This window comes from Zychaea mexicana (genome assembly GCF_025766255.1).
Source record: "Zychaea mexicana strain RSA 1403 chromosome Unknown BDB00scaffold_176, whole genome shotgun sequence".
In the NCBI taxonomy this organism is placed as follows: domain Eukaryota; kingdom Fungi; phylum Mucoromycota; class Mucoromycetes; order Mucorales; family Lichtheimiaceae; genus Zychaea; species Zychaea mexicana.
The window spans coordinates 36,962-50,182 of NW_026516839.1; the positions used below are offsets into that span (position 1 = coordinate 36,962).

The 13,221-nt window shown below is 39.9% G+C and overlaps 3 protein-coding genes across 3 annotated transcripts; 2 read left to right on the forward strand and 1 right to left on the reverse strand.

Moving 5' to 3' along the window:
* Positions 1-155: 155 nt before the first annotated feature.
* Positions 156-3,908, forward strand: BDB00DRAFT_984839 (peptidase S8/S53 domain-containing protein). Its single transcript, XM_053130016.1, has 17 exons — positions 156-299; positions 391-442; positions 547-583; positions 659-722; positions 828-871; positions 928-978; positions 1,068-1,140; positions 1,239-1,320; positions 1,421-1,558; positions 1,639-2,086; positions 2,163-2,190; positions 2,275-2,341; positions 2,420-2,457; positions 2,530-2,694; positions 2,770-2,929; positions 3,022-3,296; positions 3,387-3,908. The coding sequence occupies exons 1-17, from the start codon at positions 183-185 to the stop codon at positions 3,807-3,809; spliced, it is 2,262 nt and encodes a 753-aa protein (XP_052972880.1). The 5' UTR covers positions 156-182; the 3' UTR covers positions 3,810-3,908.
* Positions 3,909-4,268: 360 nt separating this feature from the next.
* BDB00DRAFT_859441 (WD40-repeat-containing domain protein) lies at positions 4,269-6,569 on the forward strand. Its single transcript, XM_053125932.1, has 10 exons — positions 4,269-4,423; positions 4,646-4,732; positions 4,844-4,936; positions 5,031-5,200; positions 5,283-5,436; positions 5,531-5,655; positions 5,778-5,879; positions 5,953-5,983; positions 6,063-6,176; positions 6,248-6,569. The coding sequence occupies exons 1-10, from the start codon at positions 4,397-4,399 to the stop codon at positions 6,353-6,355; spliced, it is 1,011 nt and encodes a 336-aa protein (XP_052972881.1). The 5' UTR covers positions 4,269-4,396; the 3' UTR covers positions 6,356-6,569.
* A 211-nt stretch (positions 6,570-6,780) lies between these two features.
* Positions 6,781-7,721, reverse strand: BDB00DRAFT_859443 (uncharacterized protein). Its single transcript, XM_053125933.1, has one exon. It carries the CDS (start codon positions 7,447-7,449, stop codon positions 7,156-7,158), a length of 294 nt encoding a protein of 97 aa, XP_052972882.1. The 5' UTR covers positions 7,450-7,721; the 3' UTR covers positions 6,781-7,155.
* Positions 7,722-13,221: the final 5,500 nt, after the last annotated feature.

Here is a 13,221-nt window from a genome sequence, read left to right on the forward strand (position 1 = left end):
CTACAAAAGCAACTGAAATTCACCCATCCCTATTTTTGGCACAAACATTGAATTCTTGTCCCTATGTTCATCGATACTGGCCCGGCAAGCGGTACAGCAGACCTAATGTCCAACGATCGCCTAGACGATCCGCTGGTAGTGCCGTGGATTCGGGTTTGCCAAACTTGCAGGTCGCACACGCAATGACAACTGTTGATCGTGTTCGTTCAGAGGATGGATTGGCCGGCGAAGGGATTAAAATTGGTGTGATAGACACAGGTATCGATTATACACACCCAGCACTCGGTGGATGTTTTGGAGTAAGAAGTTACATTTGACGTTCTTGACCATTCTGTATATACTAGCGAGAATTATTAATCAATCTCTTATAATATCATGTTTAAACTACAGGACGGATGTCGGGTCGCGTATGGACATGATTTAGTTGGCGATGATTATGGTGGTAAGCAGCTACCTTTAATTGTATACTTTATCAAAGACAGAGAGCGCAAACATGTAGAGAGTTATTTCCCAAACATATAAGATGTATCCAACAAATGTATATAGAATCAAACAGCTCGGTCGATCCAGATAATGACCCCATGTAAGCTATTCAGCTATCTTTTATGTACATACGTGCCCAAGATCTTTATTCTTCTCTCCTTTTCATTTCGAACAGGGATCAATGTGATGGACACGGAACTCATGTTGCTGGTATCATCGGTGCAAAGGATGATATTAAGGTATTGTAATGTAAAGTGTTATACCTCGCATATAAATGTACTAGTCGACAAGTACGAGCTACTTTTTGTTTACTGACAAGAAAATTGTCGTTCTCATAATCAAAGGGATTCGAAGGAGTGGCACCGAAAGCAACTCTTGGCGCATGGCGGTAAGTCAATTCATGACGAGCTACAAGTTTCCTTGTAACTAACAGAAATTTGTTAGTATTTTCGGGTGCAATGGAGATACTGAAGATGATATCATTTTGATGGCAGCGTACGTCTCTTAAACAAAATCATTTGGACTTCATCACGGAGTAGCATCTATATAAGTTTCAGCTTTAATATACCACTGTATTTCTATAGTGAAATGGCAATGAAGGCGGGTATGGATGTTATCAATTTGTCACTCGGCGGAGGAGTCAGTGCTTGGCAGGAGGTAAACCAAAAACAGCATGTGGAAACGTTCTTAATGATGAACGGTATATACGCTAACGTGTATATCAACAAACCTAAATAAATAAATAAAAAAACTAGGACCCGCTCGCTGTTGCGTTATCTAATATGGCAGACCAAGGAGTTTTTGTGGCTGTTGCACAAGGAAATGAAGGACGTGATGGTGAGAAAATTAAAGATAACGCCATTTCTTATAAAGAAAAAAAGGTTAAGCTGTTTTTTGATTTCATAGCGACCTCACCTATAATTTTGACATCTGACAGGCATCGAACGAACACCGTCACCCGCTGTCGGGGACCATGTTTTAGCCGTGGCATCCATGGATAACAACGCAAAATTCGGACACGTATTCACTCTGTCTTCCACCAACGACAGCAATGACAATGATACCATCACTTACGGTAAAAATTCTATAACAATACTGCCAGCCATGTTTGCCATAGAAGCTCTTGAGAGAACTCATATCTATCTACCAATTTAGAATATACCCTGTCTGTTGCAAAAGGAAAGTTCCCAACAAATCACACTACGTTTCCCGTCATGGCTTTGATTAGCAACCATTCGTCCAATATTGCAAGTTCTGGATGTGATCCTATTCTGCACGATTTGACAGGTTACGTGGTACTCTTGCGTCGCGGCAATTGTGATTTCGGTCAAAAGGCGATGCATGCTCAAAATGCAGGCGCCGTGGGTTTGTTGATCTATAGTCAACCGGGAAACACTGCAGTTGAAATTGATTTGGAGAGATATACCCATGTGCGTATACCCGTGGGCTCTATCAATGGCGATGATGGGGCTCAGATGTTCAAGCGTTTGGCTACTCTTACTACTACTACTGCCGCTACTACTGATAATGCAACGCCGGCCAATATGACAATCAAGTTTTCCGAACAATTAGTCAAGATTAAAACTGGTGGACTGCCCTCCATGTAAGATATGCGTTTTTTGAGCAGCATCTACATTTTGTTATTCATGTTTTGTACTAACCTAGTTGCCTGAGAGCAGGTTTTCGACATGGGGCCCTGATCCGGAGGTAAAATATGAAAATCTTGCTCGCCTGTTATTAAAAATGTTTACCTACTGATTTGTTGATACAAACCACTATGTTCACCAATAGCTTCATCTCAAGCCAGATATTGCAGGAATTGGTGGATACGTATACTCGACGTATCCACAAAATTTGGGTAAGCGGCGGAAAAAACGGAACCTATCTCACTCTAAAGAACAAAAAGAAAATTATTACTAACCGATATACAAACCAGGTGCATATCTGTTAATGAGTGGAACAAGTATGGCAACAGTAAGTAAACAATAGAGCTTCAAAACTATTGATGACTAATCATGCTAATGCTTTTTCTTTTTCCTATTGAAGCCGTATCTTTCGGGGTCTATAGCATTGTATATGCAGGCCAAAGGTCAAAAGGATAGGTCCGCAATTGTTTCGGATTTATTGAACACAGCGGCACCCACTGGAGCTGCATTGGAAACTCGGGATCTTCTACAATCACCAATTAAGCAGGGCTCAGGTTTGGTTCAGGTAATAAAGATGGCTAATAGCTGTCAATTTTTTACAAAGCGTATAAGAAAATTTTATAATGTGGATTTATTCTAGATATATGATGCTATTCATAATACAGTACAAATGGAACCATCGAAAATAGCCTTGAACGACAGTGCTCATTTTCAACATAATGCTACACTTTCCATTCACAATCGATCACCTGACCGCGAAACATTCAAGCTCACCCATCTGTCTGCATTATCCATCAATGGTAAAAACAATCATTAACAGCAAGTTCGCCATGGTCCAATACTAATAGCAGCATTGCCAATCTTCCAAACGCTTTTCGATGGCCACAATTAGGCTTCGATTTAAGCTCAAGTGCAGGTCCAGTGATGGTTCCAACATATTTATCAGCTTTTGCCAACGTTACTTTTGAGCAGGCTGAATTTGAGCTTGAAGGCAACCAAAAGATCGCCGTTACTGTCAACTTTGTACCACCACAGGAGAATACAACAGAACACATGCTTTACGGTGGATATATTGAAGTGACATCAACGTCGTCATCCAGAAGCGCGCGAGTGCCTTACTTTGGCTCTCTCGGTAACCAACGTAATTTACCTATCCTCGACATTTCGGTAAGAGATTGATACTCTTGATATTTTAGCACTTGTGTAGTGTCTATCCCTAACTCTCCAATATGTACCGTAAACATACATCTATAAAAGGACGGATTCCCTTATATTGGTGACTATTACGGTGACTCGGTGCAAAACACAACCTACAACTTTACGCAACGAGATATCCTGTACTTATACGTGCGAATCGCTAATCCTACTACGGTATTAAAATCGGAACTCATCAACGCTACCGACAATTCATTGGTTGGTGAACTACCCCGCGTTCAAGACGCTTGGCTTCCACGCAACGATCATACCAGAGACAACTACAACTATTTCTATCAATGGCACGGTGGTGTCCTCGTATCACCGCCACCATCATCATCATCGTCACAGCAAAGCCGTATGGATATAAATCCCGTACCTACAGGGAGATATCGTCTGCGCTTATCTGGTCTACGTATATTAGGCGACCGAAAAATTAAAGAAGATTGGCACTCGTGGGAATCACCCGAATTTAATGTTTCATAATCGTCAAGTAGAAAAGCTCTCGTCCGTGTGTGTTAAATTGTATCTGATTAACATACAATAGCATATAAAAAGTTCCAGCTATATAGAGTACATAAGAAATCAGCAACTGGTGCGTGTATTGAATGCTTGTTTTCAACTTAAAGCTGTCTTCAAAACGGCAAAGTATTACTGTTGCTGCTGCGTATATAGTAAGCACAGCATTTTAAGATAATTTATATCCATTGCGATATGCATAAAAATGGTGATTTCTTTGCTTCACTGTGATGCTGCCAAACATAGATACCATCAACACGCTACGCTAGCTAATATATAGAGATAGTAATTGTTCTTTGTGAAAGGACAAGATGATATCTAGTTAAAAAACAAAGAAACAGAGTAAACGCAGCACGATATGCTTTCTCCGGTTTTCATGGTATCTAGAAGTCTAATTATCAAGTGAATATCTCATAGATATCCAAGATCCCGCAGCTGCTGCTGCTTTGCCAAGTGACATACCCAAAAGGCGACTGGGGGATCTCAAAAATAAAATTTGCAGTGCCTGCTCCGCGTTGCCAACGCGCTTTTTTTTACACCCTCCTCTCTTCAACATGCCGATGGATCCAAAGGATTTCGAGGCAAGTATAAAACGTTAGAACCCTTTGAATTGTGCTATTATATATAGAAAATACGGAAAGGCAACTTCTTAATGACAACACGCAATCACGCTTACCGAGCTTGGAGATATAAAGACATAATCAAATCGATGCTTTTCGCAGCAAACACGACATACACACGTTTTTGATTAAAAGAGAACATGAGACGCTGATGCACCCAAATTATTAATTATTTCTATATAGGTGGCACAACCACCAACCGACAGCATCTCCTCTTTGGCATTCTCAAGCCAGAATGATTACTTGTCTGTGGCTTCATGGGATAATCAGGTATATATATAGAGTGAGCGAGAAAGGGAAGGAAGACGATCGACACAAAAACAAAGAAACACGATCTCATAGTTTCGTTGGTGACATTTATACCTGTACGAATAACTTAAGGTGCGAATATACGAAGTTCAACCGTCTGGAAATACAGTACCCAAAGCGGCGTATTCGCATGAAGGACCTGTATTAGATGTCATATGGAGCAAAGTAAGTTATCTTTTATCTTCAGGAACGTAGATATATACACAAGTATGTATGATATATTAATAGCAAACGAAAACGGTCGCCTTTATCATGATAGGACGGTACAAAGGTTTTATCTGGTGGTGCAGACAAGGCAGGACGTTTGTTTGATGTAGCGACAGGACAATCAACACAAGTTGCACAACACGCAGAACCTATCAAATGTGTAAAGTTTCTGGATATTGGTCAACAGATCCTCGCCACTGGTAGTTATGACAAGACGATCAAGTAAATACAGCAGGCTTCTTCTTATCATCCGTGGATGACGATGAGGATGCAAGGATCAGTAAACTAAACCAATGATTATTAGATACTGGGATATGCGAAGCCCTAATCCTATCGCACAAGTTCAGTTGCCAGAACGATGCTATACAATGGACTCTTCCGGTTACTTGTTGGTTGCAGGCACTGCCGAAAAACACGTCTGCATTTTCGATTTGACAAACCCAACAGTAGTTTTCAAGGTAGCTTGCTGGACAAAATGACAATAGAAAAGAAAAAGAAACCAAAGAAAAAGTCTGTGGTCTGACAGGATATGCAATCGACTTGATTTATTAGCAAACCATGTCCCCCTTAAAGTGGCAAACCAGAACCATCGCGTGCTTTACGGATCAAAAGGGTTATGCTATTGGATCGATCGAAGGTCGTGTTGGTATTCAATACGTTGATGATAAGGAGCAGTCGTAAGTTTGAAAAATGGCAAGAACGGAAAAAAAAGAGAGCTATGAGGGGTTTGGAAAGGGAAGAAGCATGGAACAAGAAAGAAAGAAAGCTAAACATATAAACATGGGATATACGTGCATAGTAAAAACTTTTCGTTCAAATGTCATCGAGACGATCAGAAGAACGTATACTCCGTTAACGACATTTGCTTCCACCCTGTGTACGGTACCTTCTCTACATCTGGGTAAGTTGACTGTAAAAGCAAGTTTAAATATCTTAATCAACATGCACTTATTTTATGATTTATGTAATATCAGCTCTGATGGAAGTACCAGTTTCTGGGACAAGGCAAGTATTTATTTCAAAGCGGACGTTGGGAATATTTATGTCTGTGGTTATGATCTCTAATAATCCTTGGGCAAAATAGGACTCTAAGCAACGCCTGAAGCCTTTCGCGAACGTACAAGGAACCATCCCCTGCACAACCTTTAACCGCAATGGCACAATCTTTGCATACGCAGTCAGTTATGATTGGTCAAAGGTAAAGAATTGGGAAGGCTTCTTCTTTGTTAATTGGACCAGGTTGATTGATCCTCGTATTCTTTACTGTAGGGATATAAATCTGCACCACCATCCACTCCAACCAATAATCCAAACAAGATCTATTTGCATGCTGTACGCGACGAAGATGTCAAACCCCGAGGATCCAAGAAGCGATAAACCTCTTTTCGTAAGAACTGATGATGATACTGCATTTTTTTAATGAACAAAGCAAAACAAGTTTCCCTCTTTTACCCCCCCCCATTCAAAACAACACAACATCATATTATAAATAAAAAATATATATAGTCATCTCCCAAATATCTAGCTCGATACCATGCACCAGAACTGCGGATAGGCAGTCAGTGCTATTACGAAATTCTTCAAAACGCTTGCCTTGATATAACAACCATACGGCAGCTCACAAATATAGCGGATTCTTGCTGTGAGCTTCCGCTCCTGCAGAACCTCTGAAGGGGTGGAAGCAAAAGTGCCTCGATGTGTTGATCGTTCTAGAACAATCCATATAAAAGAATGTTCCACAGACCGAAGTCATCAGCAAAAGCGAAGCAGCACTGCAAGAAAGATCTCAGACAATAAATGGTGCATATTTGCCTTCAGACAGCCATCGTAAAGACTGCTCCATTCTTGCTTTTGCTCTAGACCACTCGTTTCACATTAACCGTCAATGCTACTCTTTCTCTTTCAACCACCTTATCCAAACCATCTATATTGGGCAATTGCTTCTAATAACTTTCTTTCAATGTACAATGCTTTCTGACGAACAAAACATAGATGGTGGACTACACTTTTGTAAGTTGTTGCAAGCAGGTGCAGTTGATGTAAATGGAAGAACGTTTGGCCTTCATTACAAAAATGAGATGCTCCAATACAACAAACAATTTAGTAAGCTCAAATTTTGTCTCACTGTTTTTATTGTGTTGTAAATATATGATTACTGATATCATTGCAGCTGCGTCTCACAATTCATCTACCGACAACAACCACCTCCTCTTTTCATCTGTCACCACACGCGTTCCTTCGCCGCCTATGAAACGCATACTGCGATGTCCCCAGCAACACTTCAGCATGTGAAGAACAGAACCTGAGGAAATTGATTTCAAACAAGTATAGTATGTAGTTTGGAAAAACAAGAAGTGTTGATGGCGATGGATTTTTCGACGTATAGGTACTATTTCTAATAATATTCGCGTTAGGACAAGCGGTTTTGGCAAATTACCAAAAAGTAATTGCTGAAGGAGCAAGAATGCCATGGCAAGACAAACAAATGTATGCCGATATTGTCATGCTAGGCTGGCCTGAGGGAACCGAACGTAATCATCCCAGCCCTTTACTCCAGCATGAACGAGCCGAAATAGAGAGACGATTGGTTTCGGGTGAAATCAAATTTGTAAAGGCGTCACAGCAACAAGATGAAAAAGCCTTTTTTCTTTTTGGGTATTACTAGGGACACTCCAAAAAAATGACTCGACACTCCATTTTTCCTCAAATAAACCAAATAGTTACACAAAAATAAACAGATGCTCTATAAATATACTAACAAAGGACTATTAAAGGAAGAGGAGTATTTGGAGTGTTGCAATCGCCACGATGGCGTTGTAGGCGTTTGGAGTGTCTGGAATGTTTAAAGTGTTGCAATCGCTATGATGGCATTGCAGGCGTTTGGGGTGTTTGGAGTGTTGCAATTGCCATGATGGCGTCGTAGGCGTTGAGCTTATGAAATTTTTTACTACTACGATGACTGATAAAGCTACGAGATGTCTATTATATAAGTTGACAAGTTATAAAAGAAAAAGGATAAATCCCCTTTTCTTCCTCTCTCCCTTTTCTATCAAAATGAACGCTACAAGAACAGATACCATGGTCGATCTTATTGGCACCAAATATGATTCGAAAAATCAGCTCCGAGCAAAGGTTCAAGAGATGGCCCTAAAGAATCAGTTTGCAACATCCACCAAGCGCAGCAACAGTCGAAATATCTACATCCACTGTATCCATGGGGGTGTCTACAGGAACTGTCATGACATCGACGATGATGAACGTGAAAGACTGGTATCGACACAGAAGACCGGTTGTGCTTGAGAGCTCTTTGGCTCATACATACAGAAAATCAAAAAATGGGTAATTAAACGTGTCAGCAGCGCCGACAGCCACAATCATTTATTGACAGTAACGCAGCAGCATCTTACCATCAACATCGAAACCCAACAGCTGATATTGCCAGTCGCATCTTGTCAATGACAGAGACTTCTATCAAACCAGCCAAGATTTGTCAAGAGTTACAAAACAACGACGAAGGCACAATCGTGACGATCAAGGATATTTACAAAAAATATTCAAGGACGACAAATCTGGTGCATTCAGCAAACTATTCAGCTTCTTGGTCAGCAATCAATATATCGTAAGATATCGCATAGATAGGAAAACGGAAACATTGGAAGCATTGTTCGTTACGCATCAAGTTGGCCTGGAAAAAGCAAGGCGATTTAAAGAAGTCATTCAGTCTCGATGCGACGTATGGAACGAACAACAGCAAGATGCCGCTAATCAACGTTGTTGGGATCAGTAACCTTGGTACGACGTCGCTACACAATATGTTAATTGCATCAGCAGTCGTCGTCAATTGAAAAACCGACTCCTATCTGTGGGTTATGAGGACCATGCGTGATACTATTTGGCCTGAAGGTGATGTCGGTATCTTCATTACTGATAACGAGAAGGCGCTCATCACTGCCATCGATACTATCTTTTCGAAATCGATTCATCTTTTATGCATATTGGCACATGGCGCAGCATTTGATCTCTCAGTTCGGTGGCTGCTTTCCGAAGAAAAGCGAGAAGTACAAGCAAGTCAAGAGCGTTGTGAATTGCTTGATTTACAAGTACAAAGACGAAGAGAAATTCGAAGAAGCGATCAAGGAATATCGCCAACTAGCGGAGGATGCAGCAGCAGCAATGATCGAACAGGCAGAAAAACAAGACATCAAAAAGGCTGAAGCAAAAGATAAGAAACTGAAAGAAAAAGAAGAAAAAGATGAAGAACAAGAAAAGAAGCCGACAAAAAAAGAGGAACTGCGAAACAAAAAAAGGGAAGACAAGGAAATGTAAAAAAGAAACAAAATCGCAGTTGCCCGTAAGACAAATATCATCAAGTATCTCGAAAGGTATGTGTGTATCTCTTACTTTGTAACGGTTTGCTTGAAATTATGTAGATTAAAGTATGTGATAAGGGTGATTTAGTTAACTCACTGTACCATCGCGTTATCTTACGTCTAGTGTGCTCACCTACAAGGATAAATGGGCTGCACCGCAGGCTGGAAAGCAGCTCAACCTTAATGTGCGAACCACATCACGAACAGAAGGGACTCATTGGAGCATCAAAGATACTATGCAAACGACGGGCAGCCTCTATCGCACGTTTAAAGCTATTAACGAAGTCATGAAGAAGACAGTAAGCATTCTATATTCTCACTCATCTCCGGTGTTTGCTATTCAATTTATATGTAGCGATATGTAAATAAGCTAACTTTAATGCTTAAAAAGTTTGAAACAGAAAAGATGGACTTCATACACGAGCTTCGCAATACTCCACTTTTCACAAAGCGTGAGAGTGCAGCTTTAAGAAACCTTTTCGGCCATGTCAGTTTCTTTGCTTTGATCCGAATTTGAAAGGAGCTTGACCGTGCGTGGAAAAACGTAGGCAATCAAATCAATTGCGACACGTTGGATTGTATTTGCACGAGTAGAATCAATTTTGGTTTACCATGCCAGCATATGATCAACCTAAACGGTCCTGCTGTTGATTTGAATGAGATTCCTAAACGTTGGCTTCTACAGTATGATTCAGGTATGTACTATTATACAGCTTCATCTACTAACAATAGCATGTTGATCGATACTCTCTCATATGAATGTGCTTCCTGTGTGTTATATAGCTCTATTTAAAATTAAAGACCCAGCGGTATTAGTTGACCACCAGATGGAGAAACTCGTTACAAACTTAATGAACAAAATCATTTCCCTGGAAACCGAACAAGAGAAAGTCAATCTCTTATCCCGCTTTGAGGAGATCCTTGAGGAAGACGTTGAGACTGTTGATCTCGCTGAAGTCACGTTTCCTGAGCCAGTTGCTACGAAAGGAAGGCCCAAGAATACGAAGGACAAAAGGATCCCATCTTCTTTCGAGACCGAAAAGAAAGAAGAGCTGCTTAATGCTGCTGGTAACGATAAGCCCAAAAAGGCCCTTCAAACCAGCGAAGTACAACACGACGACTATGTCCTTTCAACATCGAAAAGGGATCAAGAAACTGTGTATTTGGAACGTGCTCGTAAAAGGTCAGTCGTTTTGTATTCAGAACAATTCTTCGTCATATGTACTATTCCCATTTTATATAAATAAATGTATATATGATTGTACATATAGGACTCGTACCGAACCTAAACCAGAGTCTTTCTCCTTTTTAGTTCACCCAGATATTCCGAGGGATTGCATTCATGGGACAGTTAATATTGCTTCTGACGGCTGGTGTGGCTTCCGCACCATCGCGCATTGTGTTAAAGGAGACCAAGAACAATTCATGACGGTCAAAAGGGAAATGCTAGAGTGCCTGCACAAAAACAAGGACATATATTTGAAGTATTTCATCAGCATGTATGACCTTGCTCGCCTCGAGGAGACGATCGGTTTTGGCCTTGACTACACCCGCAACACTGAAGGCAAATATCCAAGGTGCCCCAGCAAGCATTGGTTCTACACTCCTAGTTGTGCTCAACTTGCTGCTGATACATACAGACGACCTATTGCTGTGTATCCGGACAGAGATGACCGAAACGAAAATGGAATGTACTGTACTGCGCCATTGTTGTTTGTACCATTTGAAGGACTAGGAACGAATGCTCGACCGTCACCTCTTATCATGCAGTTCGTTTCAGGATGTCATTGGGCGACATTATAAAAATGAAAACTGCAAAGAAACTACAATGGCCTTTTATCGAACGATCGGTTGTAACAGCTTGTGAAAAGATGGGTCACATGCATGATTGCGCAAAAAAGTTTGGAGATATTTGGACATCAAAAAGGTCAACATTGAGGAAAATGTTTAGAAAGAAACAATTTTTATTAATAGTTTTTTCTTATGCATCTGTGTGATGCTATCACATATCATTATCAATTTTCTCCTGTTCCTTTTATATTAATATTCACATTTAATATACATATTTATGATAAAATCAATAAATATCAGCTCAAGCTTTATTTCGCTCTTAGCACTCCATTTTGCACTCCATTTTGCACTCTATTGTCTACATCCTGCACTCCAACATCTGAAGGTCCATCAAGCGATATATTTATAGAGCAACTGTTTATTTTTGTGCAACTATCTGGTTTATTTGAGGAAAAATGGAGTGTCGAGTCACTTTTTTGGAGTGTCCCTAGTAATACCCTTTCTTTTTCTATTGAAAAATTTGCTTGACTGACAGGATGATAGTCTACTTTAACTAGTATAATTTTGCGTTGCTGAAAGCACTTTGTTTGGGGCTGATGGCTAGTGTAGTTATGAATATGTCTTTGGTACGTTTGCAATGTAGCTACATACAGCCACCAAGCAATGATTCTAAGAGCAACTGATACATCTTTTAAGTATGCATCTTTGACGTTTAATCTTAAACATTCTCACACTTTTTCTGTAAGTACTTGACCATGATCTACTTATTAGACGTTTTGCTACATCCTTTATGGACGCTGTACGTAGTAGTTTTCGTAAGGATGTATGCATACGCATTAGTAGGCAAAAGCTACACATTATTTAGTACATGATGAATTTTTCTTCGACAATACATAGTAGAGTCCCCCTCATCAGTCAACTTGTAGTATTAACATATTATGTAAGACAATGTGTTGGGGTCCATGTCCCCAAGGATTGAACCAGTCAATTTTTGGAAGATGGTAGTACAGCATAATTCTACCATTTACACTAGTACACACATATGGTATCTCTTTGAAAAGCTTGCTTCCACTTTTTGTATGCCATTATTAGGTACGTACAAAGAATGAAACTACCAGCTCATGATGAAGCCGTCTCATTTGTATCGAGATCCAATAGTAAATTCTAATTCAAATGATACTACTGTTACAGTATGCATGTATGTACCGCCTATGGTTATCTGTTTCTACTAAATTATGACTCATATTTGTAGCGTTGATGATCCCTGTATTTGTGAAGACAGTAATGATCTAAGCAATTTTGCATATCTGCCGGCCTTGTCATTGAATTAACAGCTGCAGCAGACTGTCATCGATTTAACGGCACCTATTTTCCCAGGTTCGGTCGAGCACTTCTACTTACTCGATTTTCGTAAGGGTTCCGAAGAACACTGTATGCTTTTACGATGGTATGTTTCTTTTATAAACCAGCAGCTGCTAAAATTTTTTTGTTGCGCGCTAGTAACTAAGTTGATCTCTCACTATGTAACGGATCAGATCGTTCCCGGCAGCAATTTGCTTAAGTTAAGTACGACACGTAACTAAGAAATATTGTTTTTATTGGGAATGTAATAAAGGTAAGAAAAATGGATCGATTCTCTCGGTTAGTTTAGCAAGGTCAACAACATTAACAGAAGGTACACTAGCTTGGAAATGAAACCCGAAGTATCGATTCTTTGGTCATCTGAATTTATGATATCATTTGTGAAGCAAGCACCAAATTTCTTTACGGAAAAAGGTCTTGGAGGAGGTACAGGTACTAGAGCACAGCATCAGTTAAAGTAATGTAGCTCTGTGCCGTTAATTGTAAGCACTATGTATGCTACATTTCTTTCTCTTTCTTTTTTTGTTTCTTTCTGTGATACAGTACTGTACAATAAATATTAAATGTGGTATGTTTTAATTAGTGGATTAAAGTACAGTGTACTGCTTGATATTACTTAAGTACATCAGCAGAGTAATCGATATGGTTTACTTCTATTTTATATCATATACGTATTCAATACACGCTATTGATACTGTCCAGCAAGATACAAATCAAGCT

Bases quoted from the DNA above. Each gene is read 5' to 3' on its own strand.
- BDB00DRAFT_859443 (XM_053125933.1), bottom strand. From the start codon at position 7,449: ATGGCATTCTTGCTCCTTCAGCAATTACTTTTTGGTAATTTGCCAAAA.
- BDB00DRAFT_984839 (XM_053130016.1), top strand. From the start codon at position 183: ATGACAACTGTTGATCGTGTTCGTTCAGAGGATGGATTGGCCGGCGAA. The intron at 1,559-1,638 runs GTAAAAATTCTA...CTACCAATTTAG, and splicing joins CAATGATACCATCACTTACG to AATATACCCTGTCTGTTGCA. The intron at 2,930-3,021 runs GTAAAAACAATC...GGCCACAATTAG, and splicing joins GTCTGCATTATCCATCAATG to GCTTCGATTTAAGCTCAAGT.
- BDB00DRAFT_859441 (XM_053125932.1), top strand. From the start codon at position 4,397: ATGCCGATGGATCCAAAGGATTTCGAG. The intron at 4,424-4,645 runs GCAAGTATAAAA...ATTTCTATATAG, and splicing joins TGGATCCAAAGGATTTCGAG to GTGGCACAACCACCAACCGA. The intron at 4,733-4,843 runs GTATATATATAG...GAATAACTTAAG, and splicing joins TGGCTTCATGGGATAATCAG to GTGCGAATATACGAAGTTCA.